Source organism: Sander vitreus, chromosome 16 (genome assembly GCF_031162955.1).
Source record: "Sander vitreus isolate 19-12246 chromosome 16, sanVit1, whole genome shotgun sequence".
Classification (NCBI taxonomy): domain Eukaryota; kingdom Metazoa; phylum Chordata; class Actinopteri; order Perciformes; family Percidae; genus Sander; species Sander vitreus.
Window position 1 is genome coordinate 27,679,303 of NC_135870.1, and position 23,435 is coordinate 27,702,737.

At 39.3% G+C, this 23,435-nt stretch overlaps 1 protein-coding gene across 2 annotated transcripts in view; it reads left to right on the forward strand.

Annotated features, from left to right (window-relative positions):
* The window catches only part of pkn3 (protein kinase N3), a 64,450-nt gene that overhangs the window by 33,816 nt on the left and 7,199 nt on the right, over window positions 1-23,435 (forward strand). For both annotated transcript variants that reach the window (XM_078271853.1, XM_078271854.1), the window contains 14 exons: window positions 5,997-6,210; window positions 8,636-8,818; window positions 11,207-11,316; window positions 12,935-13,078; window positions 14,170-14,245; window positions 16,614-16,773; window positions 17,765-17,855; window positions 18,066-18,127; window positions 18,726-18,795; window positions 19,089-19,180; window positions 20,766-20,942; window positions 21,028-21,090; window positions 21,183-21,259; window positions 21,515-21,657. In XM_078271853.1, coding sequence (XP_078127979.1) covers window positions 5,997-6,210; window positions 8,636-8,818; window positions 11,207-11,316; window positions 12,935-13,078; window positions 14,170-14,245; window positions 16,614-16,773; window positions 17,765-17,855; window positions 18,066-18,127; window positions 18,726-18,795; window positions 19,089-19,180; window positions 20,766-20,942; window positions 21,028-21,090; window positions 21,183-21,259; window positions 21,515-21,657 — 1,662 coding nt within the window. The remainder of the gene's footprint in view (window positions 1-5,996; window positions 6,211-8,635; window positions 8,819-11,206; window positions 11,317-12,934; window positions 13,079-14,169; window positions 14,246-16,613; window positions 16,774-17,764; window positions 17,856-18,065; window positions 18,128-18,725; window positions 18,796-19,088; window positions 19,181-20,765; window positions 20,943-21,027; window positions 21,091-21,182; window positions 21,260-21,514; window positions 21,658-23,435) is intronic.

A 23,435-nucleotide genomic window follows, 5' to 3' on the forward strand; every position in this document is an offset into this window, starting at 1 on the left:
AGAATGGGAATATTTCCATTTTATATTTTAAGTAAATAATATGGCCTTATTTGATCATATAGTGTGTTACTCTCCACTTGCTTTTTGATTATTACAAATAATCAAGCAAAATCATCATCTTAAAATAGAATATATACTGTCTCTCACATTACATAAATTATGGTGAAAAGCCTTGAAGAGGATTTTTTTTTTTTCTGTCTTGGTATTGACTGTCTCTCGTTTGAACTCGGTCTTGACTTGGACTTGAAACTCTTTGGTCTCGGTCTTGACTCAGTCTTGACTCTGTCTTGACTTGGTCTCGATTAGTCCTGGTCTTGGACTTGACAAAGGTGGACTATAGCCCTGGTATATAGGTGTTTAACAAAAACAAATACACATTTGAGATCAGAGCCAAACCTAACAGAAATACAGCATTCACAAAACTAAATCTTAAAAGGTCAGAGGCCATACAAGTGAAATTTAGGATGTAAGAAGTGATTTAAAAAAAAGTTTGAGCCAGGCTGAATCATGAGGGTTGTTTCATAAGGTAACTCCAAAAAAGCAGGGCTTATTGTGAAAAGTCTTGAATGAGCCTAACTGAAATCCCATTTTTGTTTAATGACTTTGAAGCACAGAGAACATAAATACACTATACAGAAAATGGACAGACAATACTGTGATGTTTGTGGCCACAGAGCAGAGGTTTGTATAAGTGACATAGTCTTGCATGGCCAGACCTATCTTAACAGCGCTGCTCAGAAAGGTCTGGCAACAGGACCATACAATCCTAGATAGGAAAACAGTCAGGGGTTGTTTGCATTTCTTTAAAACAATTACAATCGTCTTGGGCAGCGCTAAGCTCTGGATGCAGCAGCCGTGGCTCTTCAAAATGGTTTTGGGAAGGAACTTGTTTATGTGGAACATTTGCACCCCGCAAAAGAAAACGCCATACAATATTAAATGAAGTTAACTGTTTACACAATACAGTAATGTGAGCTATATAAATTAGCTGGATACATGGTTAAACGTAATTTGCTCTTACCAGTGTATCGCCATCTGTATTTTGTCCATTGCGAATCCCTAACGTCCCAGTTGGAAAGTAAATGCTGTAAACATATTCTCTGTAAACCTTTACAATAATTACCCGAAAGAACCAAGCAGGCTTGCCTTGTTGCTCAGAGGTTCCGGTTAATGTTGCCCTGACACAACAAGGCAACCCTCGGCTAGTTTTTGCCACTCGCCAGCCTTCTTCTCCCTTCGTTTGCCTTTTTTTTTTTTTTTTAAAGAAATTACAAAATAAACTAAAGTTAATAAACGAATATCCTATACCGTGAAATTTAATAGAAAGATCGTAATGTAGACTTTCTTTTTCTGCACCACTAAACAAATAGCCCCCAAGCAAGCAGGCTAGCTTGCTTATATTACCTATTATTTACCTTGGCCGGCCGGCCATTAAATTAGTAAAATGTAACAACTTAATGTTTCATTTTCACACTCTTGTCACATTGTAGGAAAGCACATTGCTATCGCTAGATGGGTGACTCAAGACAGGGTTCTCAAGCCTCACGCATTGTCCGTGAGACACGCATTTCAAGCAGTTCACACGCTCACACCCCACACCTTGTATTTCTCCTGCTGAGAAGGCAACGCCCACTAAGTTGTCCTGCTAACGTACATTATGGACAAGGCGCAGACACACATAGTGAAGTTTCCTGCCGCCAGCCATGGATTTATTATTTTCAACAAGATGATCTGAGATGTGAGGGAAGGAAGAAAAACAAGTTTGCCCCCCCTGTGTTAAACAGTCTCGGCCACCGTACGTTCGTTGCTAAGTAAGCAACATACACACGGAGAAGGTAAGTTGGAAGAAAGCTGGTCTAACATTTTTAATATTTACTCCAAAGAGTCCAGAACATTTGGTAATATAGCCAATTTGTGGCTAAATTATTATCTGCTTTGCAACCACAAGCTTTGGCTCAGTTTGGCTGGCTTACGTTATCGAAACTTAGGGAAATGGAGGGTATGGTAAGGACTGAAGATGTAGTTCTTAATTGTATTTAAAATTTTACTGTATTAGTCTTTCTAGTTACATTAAAGGAAAAATCCAGCGCAAAATGAACCTAGGGGTTAATAACACGTGTACCAAGTTGACCATTCTCTGGGATATGTTTTCATGCTAATCGAATGTGACCAGTTTTAGCACAAACCGCTAATTAGCTTATAATGCTAGTTGTCGGGGCACGGATAAAGTTAAAATAAATCGCTATTTCTATACCACTAATAAGGCTCAAAATAGCACCACACTTCCACGGCAGCATAATGAGGGTCCCTACATGTAAACCGAAGCATTGAGAACTTTCTAAGTGTACAGACAGTTTATTAAAAAGATAGTTTATAAAGACTGTACCGTTCACGTATACAGGCAGGCGCCATCTCGGGAAAACGGTCACGATCAGTCGAATGACGAACGCCGTGTAACCAGTAACCAGTAACATAGCTCAAGCACGGCGTTCGTTGTGGAAGAGAGCACACAGGAGACAGTGGAAGAGAGCACACAGGAGACCATGGAAGAGAGCACACAGGAGACAGTGGAAGAGAGCACACAGGAGACAGTGGAAGAGAGCATACAGGAGACAGTGGAAGGGTCAGTGGACAGGACAGGGAAGAGGAAAGCTTTAAGTGGAGCAGCCACTTATAGGTGTACTTTCAAAAATTAGTGGTCAACCAAATGGCCATTTAACACAAAAGACACTACCAGCTCCTATTACTGGTGCTCTGTTTGCAGACATGAGAATTCATGTGCCCATCTAGGTGTGACTGATGTATGTTAAAAGCAAAGGGCATCAGGCCAAAGAACAGGCACTTAAGTGGCAAGTGGTTATTGCAAAGTTTTATGCTTCAGCTTCTGTTGGTGGCATAACGGAACAAGAGACCAAGGTATATGGTACATATGAAAACCAAAAGACTGGTGGTAATGTTGCACTGTCATTTATCAGATTTACCAATTATTATCATTTCTATTTGTGCTGGTTAATTATGAACAATGCATAAAATTGAACTTATGGCGAAAAGTGGGGGGTGTTTGGGGGGCCACTGTGGCAAATATTGGGATGGCTCCTCCCCTAACGCATGTAATCTCGCTCCAAACTTTTGCTAAAACTCGAGAACCCTGTTCTGTAACCGGTGTAGCATGCATGCATGTTGGGTGGATGGAATTAGCAGGCTAAGGTTAGCTAACTAGCCAGCTGTAGGCCGTTCGCTCCCACTGCTCTGCTCCCACCGGTTAGCCATCTTCCAGTGTTTTCCCGGTTGGGAGTGAAGCAGAATGATGAATAGATAAGTGCCGCTTGCTGGCATGGAGCCGCAGCAGCAGAATGTATGTGGTAGTTAGTCGTTGGCTTTAGTCTTTTTGGTGAGTTCAAGTGCAAATCTTTGGTCAAGACAAAGGCAACGTCCGGCGACGCCACAGTCTGTCTTTTTCGCCACTAGTTCTTGGCCTTCTGCTTGATGTGTCAGGGTCTTCAAAGCACATCTGCTGACTGGAATACTGTGCAGATATTTTTGACTGAAAAACATTTGAACTTGGATTTGAAGTACACAGTAAGTGCAGGTGACATCAAAATGTGACATGAACTGTAAACTGACTCATTTTCACAGTGCAGCAGTAAAGGGGAACCGTCAGAGGAGAAAACACTGTATTTCAGTCTGTCAGACTCACACTGGTAACTGGTAACACTGGTTCAGCCTAGGTGATGCTAATCTTGAAAACTAGCTTTACCAAGACCAGGTTAGTCCGAGGTTTGTTACCATGGTAACTTGGGTACTTAACCTCCCTCGTGAAACATAAGCCACTTTTTGACCTAAGGTTCTGGGATATTTTAGGTCCCCAGAACTATTTTTAAAACTTGAAGGTTCCTTCAGCCCAGTGTCCGTTTCCACTGTGGTCTAAAACATGAGGATTAGGCAAATTAGTCCGCTGAATTGGCCTCTTCCACCTAGACAGGTATGTAATATGTCTATTTCATTCATGAAATAACTTTACAAGGCGAGACGTGGTTGTACGTTAGTAGCCTACATGAAATGACGTCCCTCTTCCATTCAGCGCCCAGTTTGTATTTCTTTTCAATCCGTGTTTGTTTTAGCCTACTATTTTCTTTTTGTCCCCCCGTACTTATATTTGTGTAAAGCGTCCTTGCCTTTCATGAAAGGTGCTATATAATTCTCAACTTTTATTATTATTATTATTATTATTATTATTATTATTATTACGTTGGTTGCTACAACAAACTCTTGCTAATGCTTTGGCTCGTGACACAGTGACAGTGACACCTGGTTTAGCTCACGATACATCCAAAGTAGGCTAAGTTACCGTATGCAACACTTGAAATTCAACAGTGCCTCTGTAATGTATTCTCTTTTTGTAAATTAATGATTTTCTGTTTGAGCAAAACATTTATCGCAACTTTGTGATAAGTAAAGCTAACTCTAAAAGATCTTTATGACAGCAGGTGTGGTAAAAACATTACCACTTTTGTCCAAAGCGGCCACTAAAGACAACACAAACAAACACAAAGTTCCACGTTGCCACTTTAATAAAGCTGTTGGCGAATTGAAGCAGGTGCTGTGTGTGTTTGACCCATCAGCGACCACCCCAAAGGTTTCCGTACTTTCAAAAAAATACTACCATCCGATCAGGGACATTTTAGGGGTAGAAAGGCCCCGGAAAATGTCCCCATAACTAAATTTAGACCCTGGTCCCTGTGGTCGTCAAAATGCAGCAAGTTCCTTAGAAGGTTCCTAGTTCCAGGAGAAAGTTCCTGCTGTCAAAACCCCGCTATAGTTTAATGAAAATAAGCCTGATGAAATATGCAGTAGTAGTTTAAACAAATTTGTTTACAGTTTTGCATTTATACAAGACTAGTACAGCGCCCGTTCAAAATGTGCCTGTTTGGAACGGGCCGATTGCTTGGCCTGTGGTATTTTTTATTTAACCTTTTATTAATACAGATAATCTCATTGCTGCTTTTAGCATTCTCCAGAACCAAATTGTACCCCAAAATTACAGAAGCACCCCAAACCACCTAATATGCAACTACACTATAGCCTAATACTGACTTACAGTGTACTTCTACATCAGAGGAAGACATTGTACTACTACATTTACCTGACAGAGAACATTGCAGATTCAGAATGTAATCACAAAATATCACAATTAAGTGCAGAGAAAGAGAGACAGAGGGAGCGGAAAGAAAAGGTGGAAGGCATAGATATTTGTCTGGCTTTTGTTTGATATTTAGTGTTGGCAAATGGCTTTTTATTTAGTTTCCTCTTAGCAAAATTCTCTGAGTGAATTTAAGATGGGCTTTTATTGTGAAGGGTAGACACGGAAAAGCCAGCGTTATGGTAGTACATTTAAAAATTTTTTTTTTTTGTTTTCAACCTTTTTAAACACAACGGTTGTGATGTTTCTGCCGTTTGTGCTCCAGGAAAGTAAAGACAAGTTGCTTTGTATACCCAGCAATCATGTAACGTTGGAAGCAGCAAAAAGTGAACCGCAGTTAAAGCTGGTAAACCGCCAAATCCCCCGTGCTATTCTACCGAAAATATTTTAAACCAGTTATCGGGCAACCAGTTAAAATAATTGAATGCAGCCCTAGAACACAATAAGCAAACAAAAGGAAATGGTGAAAGCTTTATATTTATAATTACTGATATTGAACACTTCTGTCATGAAAGACTGCAGGGTGGTGCCACAGCATATAAAGTGCCACTTACCATGCCAGCAGAGATCAGGGGAGCTTATGTCCATTTTTATAAATCTGAAGGGAGCTCTGTGTTTCCAATTATATAATTTACTAACTTGAAATCTCTCTCTCTCTCTCTCTCTCTCTCTCTCGCGCTCTCGCTTCCCCCCCTCCCTCCATGTTTCCTTACTGTCGCTACCTAATAAAGGCATTATACCCCGGATAAAAATCTTTTTTCAGGCTTTACTCTTAAGCGTGTTCTGTGTCCCTCAGGCCCAGGCGCGAATGCAAGAGTCATCTCAGAAGGTGGATTTGTTACGCCTCTCCCTGGAGAGACGTTTAAGTGAGCTGCCTCAGGACCATCCCAAGCATGGTGCCATTAAGGAGGAACTAATGTTGGGAACCTCGCCTTCCTATGGGCTACCAAAGAAGCAATCCAACGCTCCGTCCTCTTCTTCCTTCTTTTTCAAACCTGCCAGTCTAACAGGTTGCTACTAATATATTCCAATATATATTCATTCAGTTTCTTATAACTTGGTGGTGGAAGGTAACAAAGTGCATTTACTTTCAATTACTTAAATACTGTACTTGAGTTACAATTTACAATTTTGTATTACTTTATACTTTTACAATCCATTGTTAAAGGTTCAACCAGTGGTTCCCAGACGTTTTTGGCTTGTGGCCCCTAAAGGCCCAGACACACAGAGACGACGGCCAAACGTCGGCAGAAAAGGCAGTTGGGCTGATCAGTCTCCACAAATTGGTCAAGAAAGTGCCTCGGAACACACCAAAGCGACGAGACGTAATACGTTTTCATAACAGCAGGCGGCGCTAATCTGTATTGTCGCCCAAAAATGAAAACCAAGAGCTGATTAGACGAACGCGTCACGTGGGTCTTGTTTCTCGAATTTCATTGAACAAACCACCCAATGAAAACAGTATTTTTTCAAAAATAATAAACTCAAAATGCACTGTTCCAAATTATTATGCACAACAGAGTTTCAAAACATTTTATAGGTTGTAAAGAACTGAAAATGGTCATTTGCTGAATTTGCAGCATTAGGAGGTCATATTTACTGAAATCAAAATATTACTATTACTATTTCAATCAAACACATCTTAACAGGGCAAGTTACATGAAGAGATTTGTGGCTTATTCAGAGCACACATGGGTTTGTGCAGATAAAGGCATAATAAGGAAGGTTTCTGCCAGACATATTCATCGGATTAAGAGTGCAGCTGCTAAAATGCCATTACAAAGCAGCAAACAGGTATTTGAAGCTGCTGGTCCCACGAACCTCAAGGTGTAGGATCCTCAAGAGGCTTGCAGTTGTGCATAAACCTACTATTTGGCCACCCCTAACCAATGCTCACGAGCAGAAATGGTTGCAGTGGGCCCAGAAATACATGAAGACTAACTTTCAAACAGTTTTGTTAACTGATGAGTGCCGTGCAACCCTGGATGGTCCAGATGGATGGAGTAGTGGATGGTTGGTGGATGGCCACCATGTCCCAATAAGGCTGCGACGTCAGCAAGGAGGTGGCGGAGTAATGTTTTGGTCCGGAATCATGGGGAGAGAGCTGGTAGGCCCCTTTAGGCTCCCTGAAGGTGTGAAAATGACCTTGGCAAAGTATGTCGAGTTTCTGACTGACCACTTTCTTCCATGGTACAAAAAGAAGAACCATGCCTTCCGTAGAAAAATCATCTTCATGCATGACAATGCACCATCTCATGCTGCAAAGAATACCTCTGTGTCATAGGCTGCTATGGGCATAAAAGGAGAGAAACTCATGGTGTGGCCCCTATCCTCACCTGACCTCAACCCTATTGAGAACCTTTGGAGCATCCTCAAGCAAAAGATCTATGAGGGTGGGAGGCAGTTCGCATCAAAACAGCAACTCTGGGAGGCTATTCTGACATCCTGCAAAGAAATTCAAGCAGAAACTCTCCATAAACTCACAAGTTCAATGGATGCAAGAATTGTGAAGGTGATATCAAAGAAGGGGTCCTATGTTAACATGTAACTTGCCCTGTTAAGATGCGTTTGATTGAAATAGCTTTTGATTTCAGTAAATATGACCTCCTAATGCTGCAAATTCAGTTCTTTACAACCTATAAAATGTTTTGAAACTCTGTTGTGCATAATAATTTGGAACAGTGCATTTTGAATTTTTTTTATTTTTGAAAAAATACTGTTTTCATTGGGTGGTTTGTTCAATGAAATTCGACTTACACCTTAACGGTTAGTGACTTGAAAATTATATATATATATATATATATATATATATATATATATAATCATATCATTTGCATCGACTATTTAGGAAAATCAGTGTAAAATATTTTCATAATAATTTGGAACACAGCGTACATGTCAAATCGACCAAAATGAAGGACGACGGCCCCTTGGACGGACGACGGCACGGAACACACCCAACTGACCTCGCCAGACTGTCCAACGGCCAATTATCGGCTCTGTGTGTCCGGGCCTTAACAAAAAGGCAGTCTGTGGATCAGGTCCCTTCTCTTGTTTCAGATGTTACAGCAGTTCTAACATAGACATTTCTCCTTTAAACTTCTCGGTTTTATTTAAATAACTTTTCAAAGTGAAATTAGTCAGTATTTCACACAAAAAAAATCTAAGTTTTAGAGAAAAGTAAAAAAACTGAAAACAGATTGGTGTATAATAGCTTTGTTTTTTTTCTTCTTCCATTAACTTGTATTCTTACATTGTTACTGGTACTTTTACTTATGTAAGAGATCTCAGTACCTCTTCCACCAATGAATAACTTCCCATCTGACCTCATTGTTTTGTGATCTCTAGAACAATTACATTTTGTTCATCAAGTAAACTAAGTTTTCCATTAAAGTTAAAATAGTGTTTTCTCAAAACTGAATTGCCTTTCCTTAGGTCGGTTGGAGGTATGTTTAATGGGCTGCCAAGACCTGATGGAATCCATTCCAGGCTGTAGTCATGTGACCAGTGTCTCAGCCAGCCCTGTAAGCATCTCAGACGGAAAGTCTGTGAAGGTGAGAACCGGCCTATCAGGACGCAGTGCTAATGGCAAGGCAACCAAGGCTGAGGACCTCTCATGTAAGTCAACACTCCAACTAACACGTTTGGCTAATTTACTTCCCTTTATCTAAATCATGCAGCCATGTAGTCAGTGTAATTTTTCTGTAATTTTCTTTTCTGTAAAATTCTACTTGTTAGCCTATTCATGGTTTGTGTTTGTTGAGTTTCTTGCAGAGTCTGAATCTGTGTGGTTCTTCAACCTGACAAAACACACACACACACACACTATATAAACATTTTATTTATATTAACTTAGCAAATACTTTAAAATAAGAATCGGTCTTTGTGACTTCCACAAGTCTAACAATAGAATTAGAAAATAATTCTTGAATTAGAAATGTGGCCTAAACTACTGTTATTAATGCATTAACCCTGAACTTTATAATACATTTCATTGATGGAAAACAGAAACTGAGATAATGCAGTATTTACATGTATACTGTATCTCGAACCACAAATGACAGATATAGAAAATAAAAAAGATCAGTAAGACTGTCCTTTGCAGTCTTAGCTTTGACTCATGTTTTGTAGCATCTCATCATTACAATATTGCATTTACACCCCAAAATACACCCCAAAAACATGAAGAAGAGGTTGAGTAGTTTTAGGATGAGTGTCTGCAGAACTTTCTCTCAAAGCTCCACCCATCAAAAGTTTAGGGCAGCGCCTAAGTGACCTGAGAGCCAAAACCCCGGTGAAAAGAGGTCCAGACGGATAACGAAGCTGCTCTTGAAGTTTAAAGGGTAACTACCATTTTTTTCCCCCCCAAACTGGACCCTATTTTCCTGTGTTATTGTGTAAGGGACTGATAGGAACAACAATCTTTATTGTATTAAGTGTGAACTCTGTAACCAGCAGCCACAGACCGGGTGCAATGTAACCCTACTGAGCAAATGTGCATCGTCAATTTGGTCCACTAAAACTGCTTTATTTTGCCACTGAAAAGTTTAGATTATTATTTATCTGTGTCTGACAACATTATGAAAAGGATCCCTACAGATATAGGCCTTTTTAAAACCTCTTTAAGACCTTTCTGAAACAGCTCTGAGGTCACTAGTGCTAAACCCACTAGACTCCATTTAAAATAAAAACAATACTTTTAGCGAGCCAACCTATTTTCACATGTAAAAAGGTAAACTGTGTTTATTTCAACCAAAACTAGAGTTGTGATGGTTGGAAAAGTGGAAAGATGACCCAAAACCCCTTTTGTTTCTGTCGACTTTGAATGAAGTGTATTTTACGATGCTAAAATACTGTTTATTTACATGGAGTCTGGTGAGTTTAGCGAACGCAATTTCGCTGATGATTTAAAAAAAAAAACCCGGAAAGGTCAACCTCCTTAGAAATCCTTTCCATAATGTTGTCAGACACTTAGAAATCCTTTTCATAATGTTGACACTTAGAATATTAATCTGAGCCTGTCAGTGGCAAAATGAGCACTTTTGTGAAGGTAAATACAAGCTGCACAATTGCCCTATTAACTTACATTGTAGCTTGTTTAGTCGCTGCTGACTGCAGCGATCTTGCTTAATACTGAACCAATGTGAAAGATTGTTGTTCCCATCAGTCACTTAGACACAAAAACATAGGAACATAGGGTCCAGGTGGAAAAAACAGTAGTTACCCTTTAAAGCTGTGGTCGCACATAAGTGAATGCATAATGAATAAGTAATCATTGCCTGGTTAGACTCGCTAACAATAAAAGTCTCCTCCATTTTGACTAACTTAAAAAAAACTACAGCCAAGTGTGGTCAACCCGGTCAACCACACACATTGCTTTGCTATTTGTTGAGGCTGCGATTTCCCCAGTCAAAGTTCACCAAAGTTGAACTCCGGAAGTGAACGTTTTCTTTCGTCCCCTCGCACAGAATGGAAGTAAATTGGAGGTGAATAATCACTGATGTTAATTTTTTGCATACTGTATGTGTGACTGCACCTTATTTATGGCATTGTATGGATGCCCCACCATGACAAAAATACAATTTTGCTCAGTTTCTCGTTATTAATTATGTTTTTCTTGTTTTTTAAAAGATCCTTCACTTCATATTTTTGTGTCATTATGACATATTTTCTTGTTATTACTAGATAGTTCTTGTTATAACAACATATGACTTCTATCTTGCTTAATCACAAAACCGTTACAAACTCTTCTTATTATAACATGATAATTTGGTACCAGACTTCATTAAAAAAACTTGCTTAATACTGGACTCATTGTCAAAGATAATTTTTTAAGACATTTGACAGCCTGAAAAATATAATTTCTGTGTTCAGAATTTTCCATGCTTTGTATGGGAGCTGACATTGTATTTTTCTCTATTTCAAATATCCACACAGACTGTTACAACCTTTATTGGTCTTTAGTTGTTAGTGCCTGTATCAGTTTGTGTTTGTGTCCACTTTCAGCGGAGATAAGTGCTGTGCTGAAGGTGGACAACAGGATAGTGGGGCACACACACTGGAGACAACTGGGCAAAGAGGCCTGGGGCCAGAGCTTCAGCATTGAACTGGAACGGGTCAGTGGCTTTCACTTCAACAAGCAGCCAGAGCTCCACTAATCTGTTTTTAGCATGACATAAAACATAATTATTTACTGAATTACTGCCTATTGACTGTAATAAAGCAGTGTTACAATAAATTCATTTCTGAAGAGCATTTAAACTGAAGGAAAGTGTTGATCAAATATCCCTCTCTCCAGGCACATGTTTCTAATGACACTTTATACACTGTATTTGATGTTATTTTCCTATTTGCTGTCGTGTTTTCATATTTGCTGTCGTGTTTTCGTGTTTGCCGCTGTGTTTTCCTATTTGTCGTCGTGTTTTCCTATTTGCTGTCGTGTTTTCCTATTTGCTGTCGTGTTTTATGATTTGTTGAAGTGTTTTCATATTTGCTGTCATGTTTTCCTATTTGCTGTTGTGTTTTCCTATTTGCCGTTGTGTTTTATGATTTGCTGTTGCGTTTTTCTATTTGCTGTGTGATTTGCACTTCAGGGCCACCGTAGGAATCGCTTGAAAATTCGTTTGGTATAAGGTCGGCATTAGTCACTTAGACATCAATGCATGAGGAAATGGGATCCAGGTTGAAGAATACTGAAATTATTCTTTAAAATGTTACATTTCTCTAAACAGTCTGTGCAGTCCCAACTTCAATTTATATTGTGCAGCAAAGTGCTTCATCTTAATTTCATTTCATGTTTATTTGATAGGGACAGATGCTACCACATAGACATTTGAACAACAAATCTCCAATGTACAGCATCACATCATGTATAGCTATTGCTAATTATTCATTTCACTTGCCTGTTTGATCAATGCTAGTCTCGCATTGCCAAAAACAATAGGAGTATTATTCTTGCAACAAGAAAATTATTAAATTTATCTACATCATTTAACCATTAAACAGCCTGTTGGTTTTCCATATTTCAATGCGTTGATGTGGGAGGAACAATAGTTGCAGTGACTTTCTTGTCTTTTCATCATAGCTTGTACCACTATACCTTGCTAGTCCTCCTGGCTAAATAGTTTATTGTACATGGAATCTCAATCTATCCTAATGGTGAACATCTGTTAACAGCCCAAGAACAATAACAGAGCCCTGACATCTTGTCCCTCAGTAAGTCATAATGGCCAAGTATGTCTTTGATACTCTGTCAACCTCCTACTCACTTATAATAATCCCACTGCTAATCCTCTGACATTTGCTCTAATCTGGTTTGACCACTGCACGCCCAGCATCCCTGCTTAATACTTGGGTTTTAGTATTGCATTGAACATCCCAGCTCTCATTCTCTTCGTTTGACAGTGAGCTTTTAAATTTTATAGCAGAAGTCACTAATTTCACACGTACATTGGGAGTACTACACAGCCTGATTTAAAAATGAATTTGAGTTACTCTCTCGTAAGAGTATCTCATTTTTGTGGCAATGAAGAGGTCTTACAACATAAATTAGTTGGCAGTGAGTTAAATGCCATCAACTGTCTGTAACCTCATTGTTGAATTCAAAAGTTCCACTGCTCCACCAAATGTAAAAATCCAGTCTTTTGAAAAAACAAAACAATGAATTATTTAAATGAGATTATAAACACCTATGAATATTTGTGTGTGTGTGTGTGTGTGTGTGTGTTGATCTAGTCCAGGGAGCTGGAAATTGCTGTGTATTGGAGAGACTGGCGAGCGTTAAGTGGGGTGAAGTTCCTGCGGTTGGAAGATTTCTTGGATAACCACCGACATGGCATGTGTCTCCAGCTGGAGCCTCAGGGCATCCTCTTCATTGAGGTTTTGACTTTCATATCTTGCATGCAGACAGTTTATTTCCTCCTGTGACATGTCTTTGTATCATCATGTCTTTGATGATACAAAGACATGTATGTATATAACACCTTATATATGTTAGATATTAGTGAGACAAAACTTAATTCGTCACATACACACAGTACATTTAATTACTGCATTTAACCCATCCTAAGTATTAGGAGCAGTGGACAACTATACATACTGCATCCGGGGAGCAACTTGGGGTTCAGTTTCTTGCTCAGGGACACTTTGACATGTGGCTGGAGGAGCCTGGTATTGAACCGCCAATCTTGTGGTTGAGGGGCGACCACTCTATCTCGAGCCACAAGCCACCCTGTAAACTGTGTAGTACTGAATTGTGGAGTTAGACCGTTTTTGTGTCCAGGATTTCATAGTTCAATGACAGTCATCCATTTTTTTATTTTTTGTGTGGCATTTTAGGCCTTTATTTGATAGGACAGCTTAAACATGAAAGAGGGGGGAGAGAGAGAGAGGAAATGCCATGCACCAAAGGGCTGCAAGTCAGAACTGAACCTGCGGCTGCTTTGGCGAACACTGAGCCTCTGTGTTGCACTCTCTACCAGGCTAGCTACTCAGGCGCTGGAGTCATCCTTAACATAACCCCTCCCCTACTATATAAAAACGATGTTACTACTAATGTTAGAGTGCATAGCATCAGTGTCGTTACGTTCACCCCTTGTGACCAGCGAGTTTTCTACATTGCACAAGCTCTCTTAACTCTTTCAGTCTAATAAACAACTCTGTTAAATGCATAAACACAAGCAAAATAGCCCTCATTAATGTATTTTTTAGGCACACTGGCAGTTACTGCTCACTGCTGTGGGTGTGTGCTCTGTGATAACGACGGTGTTTGCTGTCCTAACATAAATTGGGTGTGCTACTGGGTTAGCTACTAATATTATTATTGATACACGATAAAAATAAAAAGTTCTAATCCTTTATACATTTTTTTTATTTGTTTTCTATTATTGAAGCAGCAGCAGGGGCTCAATTACCAATGCTTGCATCAGTCCTATACATGAATCATAATTAGCTCCTCTGTTCATTTCTAGGTTACATTTATCAATCCTGTCATTGAGCGGCGTTCCAAACTCCAGAGGCAGAGGAGAATTTTCCCTAAAGAAAAAGGTAGTAACATTTATTTATATTGCATTGCATCAGTTATTTCTTCAGATGTTATTTATCTGTTGATCGATAATGAATCAAATCGGAAATCAAATCAATTGGGGAAATCAGTGGTGATACCCAGCCCTAATTACCAACCAATCAATTTCATCATCAATAAAATGGCTCTAAGCCAGGGGTGGCCAAACATTTTTAATTGTGGACCATAGACCGAAAAACAAAGGAGTCACAGACCAAATAGTAAATGCGTACTTTTCAACTAGTTACACTGCAAGTGTTTCTAGACCAGAAAACCCCATGTGCCATAGAAAATTAATTCTCTATCAAAATAACACAGTAATTACAATATTCAAAACCATACAACAAAATAAACCATTAACCAAATAAACATATGTATTAGGGCTGCAGCTATCGATTATTTTAATAATTGAGTATTCTACCAATTATTCCATTGATTAATCGAGTAATCAGATAAGAAATACTTTTGCTTTATAGTAAACAGCAATAGTAAATATACAAAAGAGAGTAAATATACATTTTTATTGCCTAAATTGCATAAAATAACAGGGATAGCTGCTAATATTTTTAAGCACTGGCTGCATTGGCCACCAAGCCCCTTATTCTGTTGGCAAAAGAACATTTTGGGTGGCTCAAATGTAAATCTTTTTCACCCCCTTCCCCTTCATGCCTCTGGGTTTTTACACTGGATATGCAAAAGAGCTGTTCACTAAGGGAAATGTGACGGTACAAAGCTTACAGCAGGGCTATTCAACTACACTGTTCTGGGGGACACATTTTCAGAAGGTTGATACTGAGTGAGGAGAAAGAATGAAGAATGCAGACATCATCGGCATGGTCCAATGACGTCATTCACGTGCATATCAAGTAGCCATGAGGATTTACTGCTCCAGTGGGGAGGGGCTGGTTTGTCTCTGGCAGCAGCTAAGTTTACAAGAATTTGTCAAAATTTCAAGATTCATAGCAAACTAATAAAAGATTAGACTACAAAATGACAGCTTTCGTTTTAGCTTGTTTGTAAAACATCGCAATTTACGAGTAGCATGCTATAGTTGTGTAAAACAGCACAGTGGACGAGGACAGGAAGCTATAATGTTACCTTGTATTGGGTTCGTTCCGTGGAATCAATGAGTACAATGGATGATTTCTACTGAGATCTACTACTATCTATCTACTGATGTAGCATTGACGCCCTGCTATAGAAAGTTTGGAATCAAATGCCTTTTTTGGCATCGAGGGAAATAGCAGCTATTGGGGATTGTCTATTAGCTACAGACCATGCAATATTAATAAGTCGCCTGATATTATCTGACGAGCTACGCCTGCGAATAAACCCCACCAGATTAGGATGAATTAGAGAAGTAATAACCTTATTTAATCAATTTCCCAACATTTTTGAAATAATCCATTACGTCTAACTGCATTAGGGAAATTGGGCTGTAATTCTTACAGTCTTTTGGGTCTTTACCTTTCTTAACTTCTTCCAAAGTTCTCAAAGCCTGCTTAAATGTTGGTCGTAGTGTGCCCTTCTCTAGTGCCTCTCTATATACCTTTAACAGAAGTGGAGGCAGTTCAGTTGCAAAACTTTAAAAAAATTCTGCTGTTAACCCATCAGGCCCTGGGGCCTTATCCGCAGGCAGGGCCCCTACTACCTCTTTAATTTCCTCTATAGTCAAATCTGCATCAAGGAGTTCTCTTTGCTCTTCTGTCAGTTTGGGAAGCCCTAGTGGCTCTATGAAGGAATACATTTCTTAACTAGTAGAGATGGGTAATGACCTATAGAGATCAGTGTAAAATTCTTTAAAAATCGTGTTGATATTTACAGTTGCTGTAAAAACATCTCCAGAATTGGATCTAACTGCAGAAATAGTGGAAGCCAATTCCCTCTGTTTTATGTATCTTCTAGCGAGAAATTTTCCTGCTTTGTCTCCCAATTCAAAATAATTTTGCTTGCCGTGAATAAATTGAAATCAACCTTCTGAGATAGAATGATATTATATCAGTATTTAAATTGAGTCAGGTTTCTCAGGCCATCCTGTGACATTCTTAATCTCTGTTTCATTTTTTGATTTTACATGCTAATTCTAACAGTGCTTTAGCACTATTCCTCTTACGAAAATGAAGCATGTTGTATAATTACATTATGGTGGTTGCTTATTTATTATGTGCAAAGGTAACTTGAATACATTTTAATAACTGCAAGGCTTAGATTATAATTAAAACAAAAAAGGTGAATCAGACACAGATGTTTTTCAAAAGTAGTTTTACCTTTTCTCACTACTTGCATATTATAGTATTTCAGTATATAGCTCAGATTTTATCTCTTTTTTTTTCTCTCCATATCTCCTCACAGGGAAGGACTTCCTGCGTGCTGCCCAGATGAACATGAACTTTGCCACTTGGGGCCGTTTGATGATGAGCATCCTGCCTCCCTGCAGCTCCATGGAGCCCATGAGCCCTCCATTAGCAGGCCCTAACACTGGCCCTCCATCATCCATCACTTCTCTGGCACGGTACGGCTCTGTGGTGTGTTAGACACTGTGACTAAGCTTGTCCTGGTGACTTGAGGCTGTTTTTCCACCCGCCCATAATTTACAATATGAGAAAACGTTACAGATGCATCGTTGCATTTCAAGTGTTGCATGCGGTAACTTAGCCTACTTTACTATACTTACTTTTTAAGTAGGAAAAATAAAGTAGGCCAAAACAAACAAGGACTGAAAAGGAATAAAATCGAAAAATAGAAGGGGGCATAATTTAATGTAGGCTACTGACTACAACCACATCACGCATTGTAAAGTTATTTTCTGAATATAGTAGACATATTACATACCTGAGGGCCAATTCGGGGTGGGTTTTGAATCATTTACAATCCCATAATTGTCTCCATCTGTTGAAAGCCCGTCTGTCACTTTCCCTTTTAGCTTTTAGTTGTTCTTCGTTTAATTTCTTTTTTTTCTGTGATGGCCCTGCCCCAGTATCAGCCATAACTTCAACAGATCATTTCTAAAATAAAATTAAAATACAATTAGGCCTATATAAAGAAATCTCCTGCTATCTTCCACCTGGCTGGATACTGTAACACAGGCTTTTGCGGTGTTACACCGAAATCTGTGACCCGTCAGAATGTGTGTAGAGCCAATTTACAGCATAAGTTCTCTGAGAATCTTTTTTATATCCAAGCAAAATTGGTATTGTTACTGAAATGTCCCTAACCTAATTGATATCTAATTTAACATTACAAACAAGGCAAATTCCTTGTAAGTGCTACTTAGTGGCAATAGATCCTTTTTCTGATTCTGATTCTAAGAAAATATAATCGAATTGAATTGATTCATGTCGAGCCATGTGTAAGTGTTTTTGAGACAGTAACTTCAGTTTGAATGTATTTGGCGATACTGCTCAAAAAAAATTTTAGAAATCAACAATACACCAGCACAGCCATCAGACGGCACTAAAACAAGAATAGTGACAGTAAAATAGCTTTTCCTATTGGGTTTTCAGAGATCCTGCTGTGGTTGGTCTACATTTTACTGAAGAACAACCAGGCAGATCTCCACATTGCACAAGAACGAACACTAAAGACTCTCCACTGGTAAGTATGTCAGATGGTCTGTCTCAAATGTTTAAACAGTGAGAGCAGCTATATAAAAATGAATACCCGTAAAACAAGGGGCAGAAAATAATCGTTAATAATAGTCTGTTTCCATTTTTATTTTTTTACTTTTATAAAATTCTGTTTTAATTTTTCCTCGTTTGAGTGATTCAACCGATGTCTGTTTATCTCTATCGTCTGAAAAACCAGTGTCCTGGTGAGAACAAGAGCCCAAATCCCAAGCGACATCCCTCAATTTATCCACCCCCACAGTAAGTCATACGGAGTAGGGATGTGGAAAAACTGTGTATTTTTGTTTCTGACATGCTTTTTAATCTTTAATATATTTTCTTTATAAGCTAAAACTGCATAAAATATAGTTTTACCTTTCTAACTTTGGTAAACTTCACAATTCACATTTAAGTTAACCGGAAGACACTAAACATTTTACATGCTGTATATATTAAATTCATACACTGTGAAATATCTCCACTGTGCAGCCAAAAGGAAGGCTTCCTCTCAGTAGCACATGTGAGTTACAACATGGGACTACAGATAGAAAGTAGCTAGTAGTTAAATCTAGTACAACCATATCCTTTTTTTTTATAATTGTTTTTTGTACGTTGTTCCTGGTGTAAAAAAAACTTAATAATAATAAACATAACACAACACAGTGTCAGCAATTTTGAAGTTAGAAAAGTTTCTTTCTACTTCGCTAAGCTGGATGCCATTTTAAAGAATGCACATTTAGTAGTACTCTTTGATTCATGTTTTGAGTGCAGTAGACAACACAAAAACAATTAGAAAATGATAATGGGTAAGGAATTCTTCAGTTGCAAAATATTTGTGCACTTTTGTACTCTCATGCAGCAGGGATGCTGGACTTCAGATGGAAGACTTCAACTGCATTTCAGTTCTGGGAAGAGGTCACTTTGGTAAGGTACGCATCTACTCTAACTTGTTCTACCTGTAAAAATGTCAATAGTAGCATTTTGACCAGAAAAAAATCATTTAGTGAGAAATGTAGGTTAAAAGTGTGTCCTACTGACTTGGAGGTTGACCATGCAATCACATCTTCCCCAGTCCAAGGTTCTCTAGGAACCTTTGTTGCATGTTATCACCCAATCTCTCTCTTGCCTCATTTCCTGTAGCACCTGTCTGTACTCTTTAATAAAGGCAGATGTTTTTAGATATGAACGTTAATATGCATCAAACTTTTCTCCTGTACCAAAGGTGCTGCTAGCAGAGTATAAGAAGTCAGGCAAACTGTACGCCATCAAAGCCCTGAAGAAAGGAGACATTGTGACACGCGACGAAGTTGACAGGTAAGCAATCCTACAACTACACTTGATACATATTTAGGAGACGGGTTAGGGTTAGGTGATAGTTCTGCTAAAAGTGGACAGTGCAGGATGTGACGCACACGGAAATCTGTTTAAATCAGTGGTTTGTAGTCCATTAGAGTTTTTGTGGTAGGGTCAGTTGAACTCCGTGCAATGCGACGATGCAAATTTCTTTTGCCACCAGAGGCGAATGTTGTATGCGCACCTTTGCTCGCGTAGAATGCTAGTGAACATGAGTCCAATATTTGCCAATGTTAATTTTGCGCTTGAGTGACCATGCCCTTTTAGTGTCAAATTTTCTTTCCACTACTGCCATATTCCTAATGGAAATCATGTAAATATGTGACTGCACCAGGGGCCCATATCAGCAGAAAGCAGGATCTGTTAGTCTGTCAAGTTAGTCTGCCTCTCTTTGGGTAACCTTGTTTTACTGAGCCTAAGTAATCGGTGGTCCTGGATAACTGGTATCATGACACTGATAATCAAGTAGCTCTGTTAACTCTGCCAATCCAGCTATCAGTATGTTCATGTGAAAGAGGCAGAGTTGTCAGAACCATAAATGAAGGCTATTAAATAAAATCAATAATAGTAGGATATACAGTATACAGTACATCTTTGAAATGTGGTTTGTATTTTTTAACATTCTCTGTGGTATAGAGTGAGTATTTTCCCTTTTTTATTTAATGAACAAACTATTATGAAAATAAATTGTTAAAAGTAATGTAAGATGTTTTGCTGCTAACGCAGAGAAAAGGGGATGAGGTCTATCTGACTGAAATGTTGCATTTACAATTAACAGTGGGTAGATAATTTTTCTACTAGAAGACAGCTATTGTAAAAATTGTATTTCTAATTATCATCATAAAGTCACCTGATGTTATTATGAGCTGCAGTGAGTAATACAAGTTTTGTCCATTTTCTGTTCTTATGCTGAATGCTGCTGAATACTACTTTCTAAGCTTTTAGGTTGGTTTCTTATGTTCAACACAGCCTTTGGTTTTAAGTATGAAAATGAATTCACACCTATTTGGAGTTAATGCATGCAAGGGAGGTGGAGCCGCCCATGCTATGGGATGCATTCAAGGCAGTCATGAGGGGAAATATCGCACGTACAGCCTGTATAAAAAAAATTAAGACAGGGAAGATTAAATAAACTACAATTCAAACTTAAGCTACAAAGAGAACATTAGGACAGTATGGTCCAAAATATAGGATAGGACAGGAAATCAAAATAGTAAAAAAAAAAATGATATTGATGAAATAAACACAGGGAATACAAAATAAACTTGTTTTCTCTAACAAACATATTGGGAAGTTGCTGGCAATGCATCAAAGCAACAAATGGCTTTCTTGTTCTGAACGTATTCAAAATGCCTAATTGCTACAAAGGCCCAGAATTTTCATTATTAACCAGTTCTTAACAATTAAAGGTGTTTTGTCATAAAATGATTATAAATATCCTGAACATAAAGTGTATAATACAGCATTTATGCTGGGTAGAGTTAGGCATGTTTGAAGAATGCTTTTGAATTAAATATGACAAATGTCTTTGTGTGTTTGTGTTCAGCCTCATGTGTGAAAAGCGGATCTTTGAAGTGATCAACACATCACAACATCCTTTCTTGGTGAACTTGTACGGCTGCTTCCAGACTGCAGACCACGTGTGCTTTGTGATGGCCTACTCCCCCGGAGGAGACCTCATGACACACATTCACACCAGCATCTTCACTGAGAAACAGGCCTGGTTAGCACACATCACTCTCTGTAAAGTCCACCGATTAAAATACAGGATGTTGCTATTATTTCCATCCCTTTCTCTCTGTTTTAAGGTTTTATTCTTCATGTGTGCTGCTCGGCCTGGAGTTTCTACACCAAAACAAAATAGTTTACAGGTGAGTCCTTCTCAAACTGCTTACAAAACAGTATCATTCCTTGATGAATGTTGGGAGCATGTTGCATAATTTGATTTGTATCCGTCTGTCAGGGATCTGAAGCTGGATAATCTGCTAATGGATGCAGATGGTTTTGTCAGAATAGCAGACTTTGGCTTGTGCAAAGAAGGTAAGATTGTTGTCGTTTTTCAAACTCTTATGTGATGAAAATGTTTTACCTACAGTACATGGCAATAAGTCTACAGTGATTTCCATATCCTAGTTGGTACAGAAGTGTTCGTCTCATGATAGGATTTTGTGGGTGCAGGCTTAAAAAGTGAGCAACTATTCTTGTGATGGTATAAAGTAACTTTTTTAAGTAGTTTAGTAGACTATAGTATGTGTAAAAATGTGTGATATCTAAGTAAGGCTGTACTGTGTGTAGGCATGGGCCACGGGGATCGCACCACAACATTCTGCGGCACACCAGAATTTCTGGCCCCAGAGGTGCTGACAGACAACAACTACACCCGCAGTGTGGACTGGTGGGGGCTGGGGGTGCTCATCTATGAGATGCTGGTGGGGGAGGTCAGTATAAACATACCCAGTAATTACCAACCTGAACAAGGCAAATGCTAGGCAGGCAACTGCTCAGGGGAGCATGCGGTGAGCTATTTAAATTAGCTGGATACAAGGTTAAACGTAATATGCTCTTACCAGTGTATCGCCGTGTGTAGTTCGTCCACAGCAATCCTCTCCAATCAGTACCAAAACATCCCAGTTAGATAGTAAATGTGGTAAACATTTTATTTGTTAATTCTTTACAAACATTCACAGAAAGAAACCAAGCAGACCTGTCTTGTTGCCAAAATTTCTTCAAAACTTGCCATTTTCAGGGTGTAGCTTGCTAGCTCTCTGCTAGTTTCTTGTTGTTTCCCGAAGCATATCCTCGCCTATAGCTCCTCGATGATCCCTCCTTGATGCTCGTTCCGCGGTCCTTGGGACAGAAATAAGAGCTTTGAGACGGCCTTCGCTGAGGAGGGACAGAACAACTTCAGGTTCAGCCGAAGACTGAGGAGTCGAGGAGCTATCAAATAAGGGTTTAAAAACGGCACATACTAAGGAGGGCCGTTGCTGCTTTTTTGAAAGGAAGCAAGCAGATCATTCCTCAAAACCACAGCACCTTTTCATAAAGCTGGTGAAGACCCTCATCCAGTAGAGGTTCCGAGGACAGGGATATACACCTCCTTGGCTAAAAGTAGCCTGTCTGGGGATCTGCAGGCTGGGCTATTTCTTGGTACCCAAGCGGGACAGCGGATGTAGTCCTGTTCTAGATCTCAGGGGTCAAGCAAGTACCTTCTCCCCCTGGGACGCAAGATGTTGACGGCAAACCATCATGGCAGGTGTTTGGTTTGCTGCTATCTACCTCAGGGACCCGCACTCCCAGATACCACTCTGGCAGGGTCACTGGCTTTCCTGAGGTTTGGCTTCACGGGCCGGATGTTAAGGCTCAGGTTCTGCCTTCAGCATTTCACTAGCTCTCCGGACATCACCGCTGTATGGAGGCAGTTATTGCGCTCATAGGCAGTGATTGGCTAATTGATGGGCCTCGGAGGAACAATGCAGCTGTCATGTGGATCTGCTCCTGGAGTGCATTCAGAGCCTGCATAAATGAAAAGAAAAGGTTCAGGCCTCAATGTGTTCCTTGGGTTAATCTTGCATCTTGCAATCTCCTCCCGGCAGCCCCTCTGCCTTTCAGGCTTGGCCTTTGCAACTTGCTGGCCCTTGACCTGGTTTATGGTTTCATAGTGTTCTTTTTAGAACAGTTGCTTGTAACTTGTTTTTAAACTATCTGGGCTTGGGCAGCACTGTCTTAAAGAGTTCCCCGTACATATGGAATATGTAAACCCCTACGTAACAAATGCCTTTTAATATTTCCATTTATGCTCTGCTTACACGGTAATCAAATTATTTCAACTTAGCTGGTGGAGCTAGCTCATTTTGGGTTAATCCAGACCTGGTGAAGTGCCATACTAATTGTAGGCTTGCATGATACAGACCACAACAGCTCAATTTAACAAGATTTTTGTCACTGGAAATTGATTGAATTTTGTCCTCTATCTCTTGAAATTGCAAAGGGACCTCTTTGAGGTCAGTATGGACAGAATGAACAGGTACAGCGAAAAACTATTTCCATGTATATGTGCGCATGTGATTATTGTTTTAAGACAAAAAAAAAAAATGGGAACCTATAAGCAGGAAGTACAACAAAGATCTGTAGACACTTTTCCAAATATGTATCCAATGTTTAGCTCAAATGCAAACACGCATTAACTCAGGTGATCTACCTGTATTATAATATAACC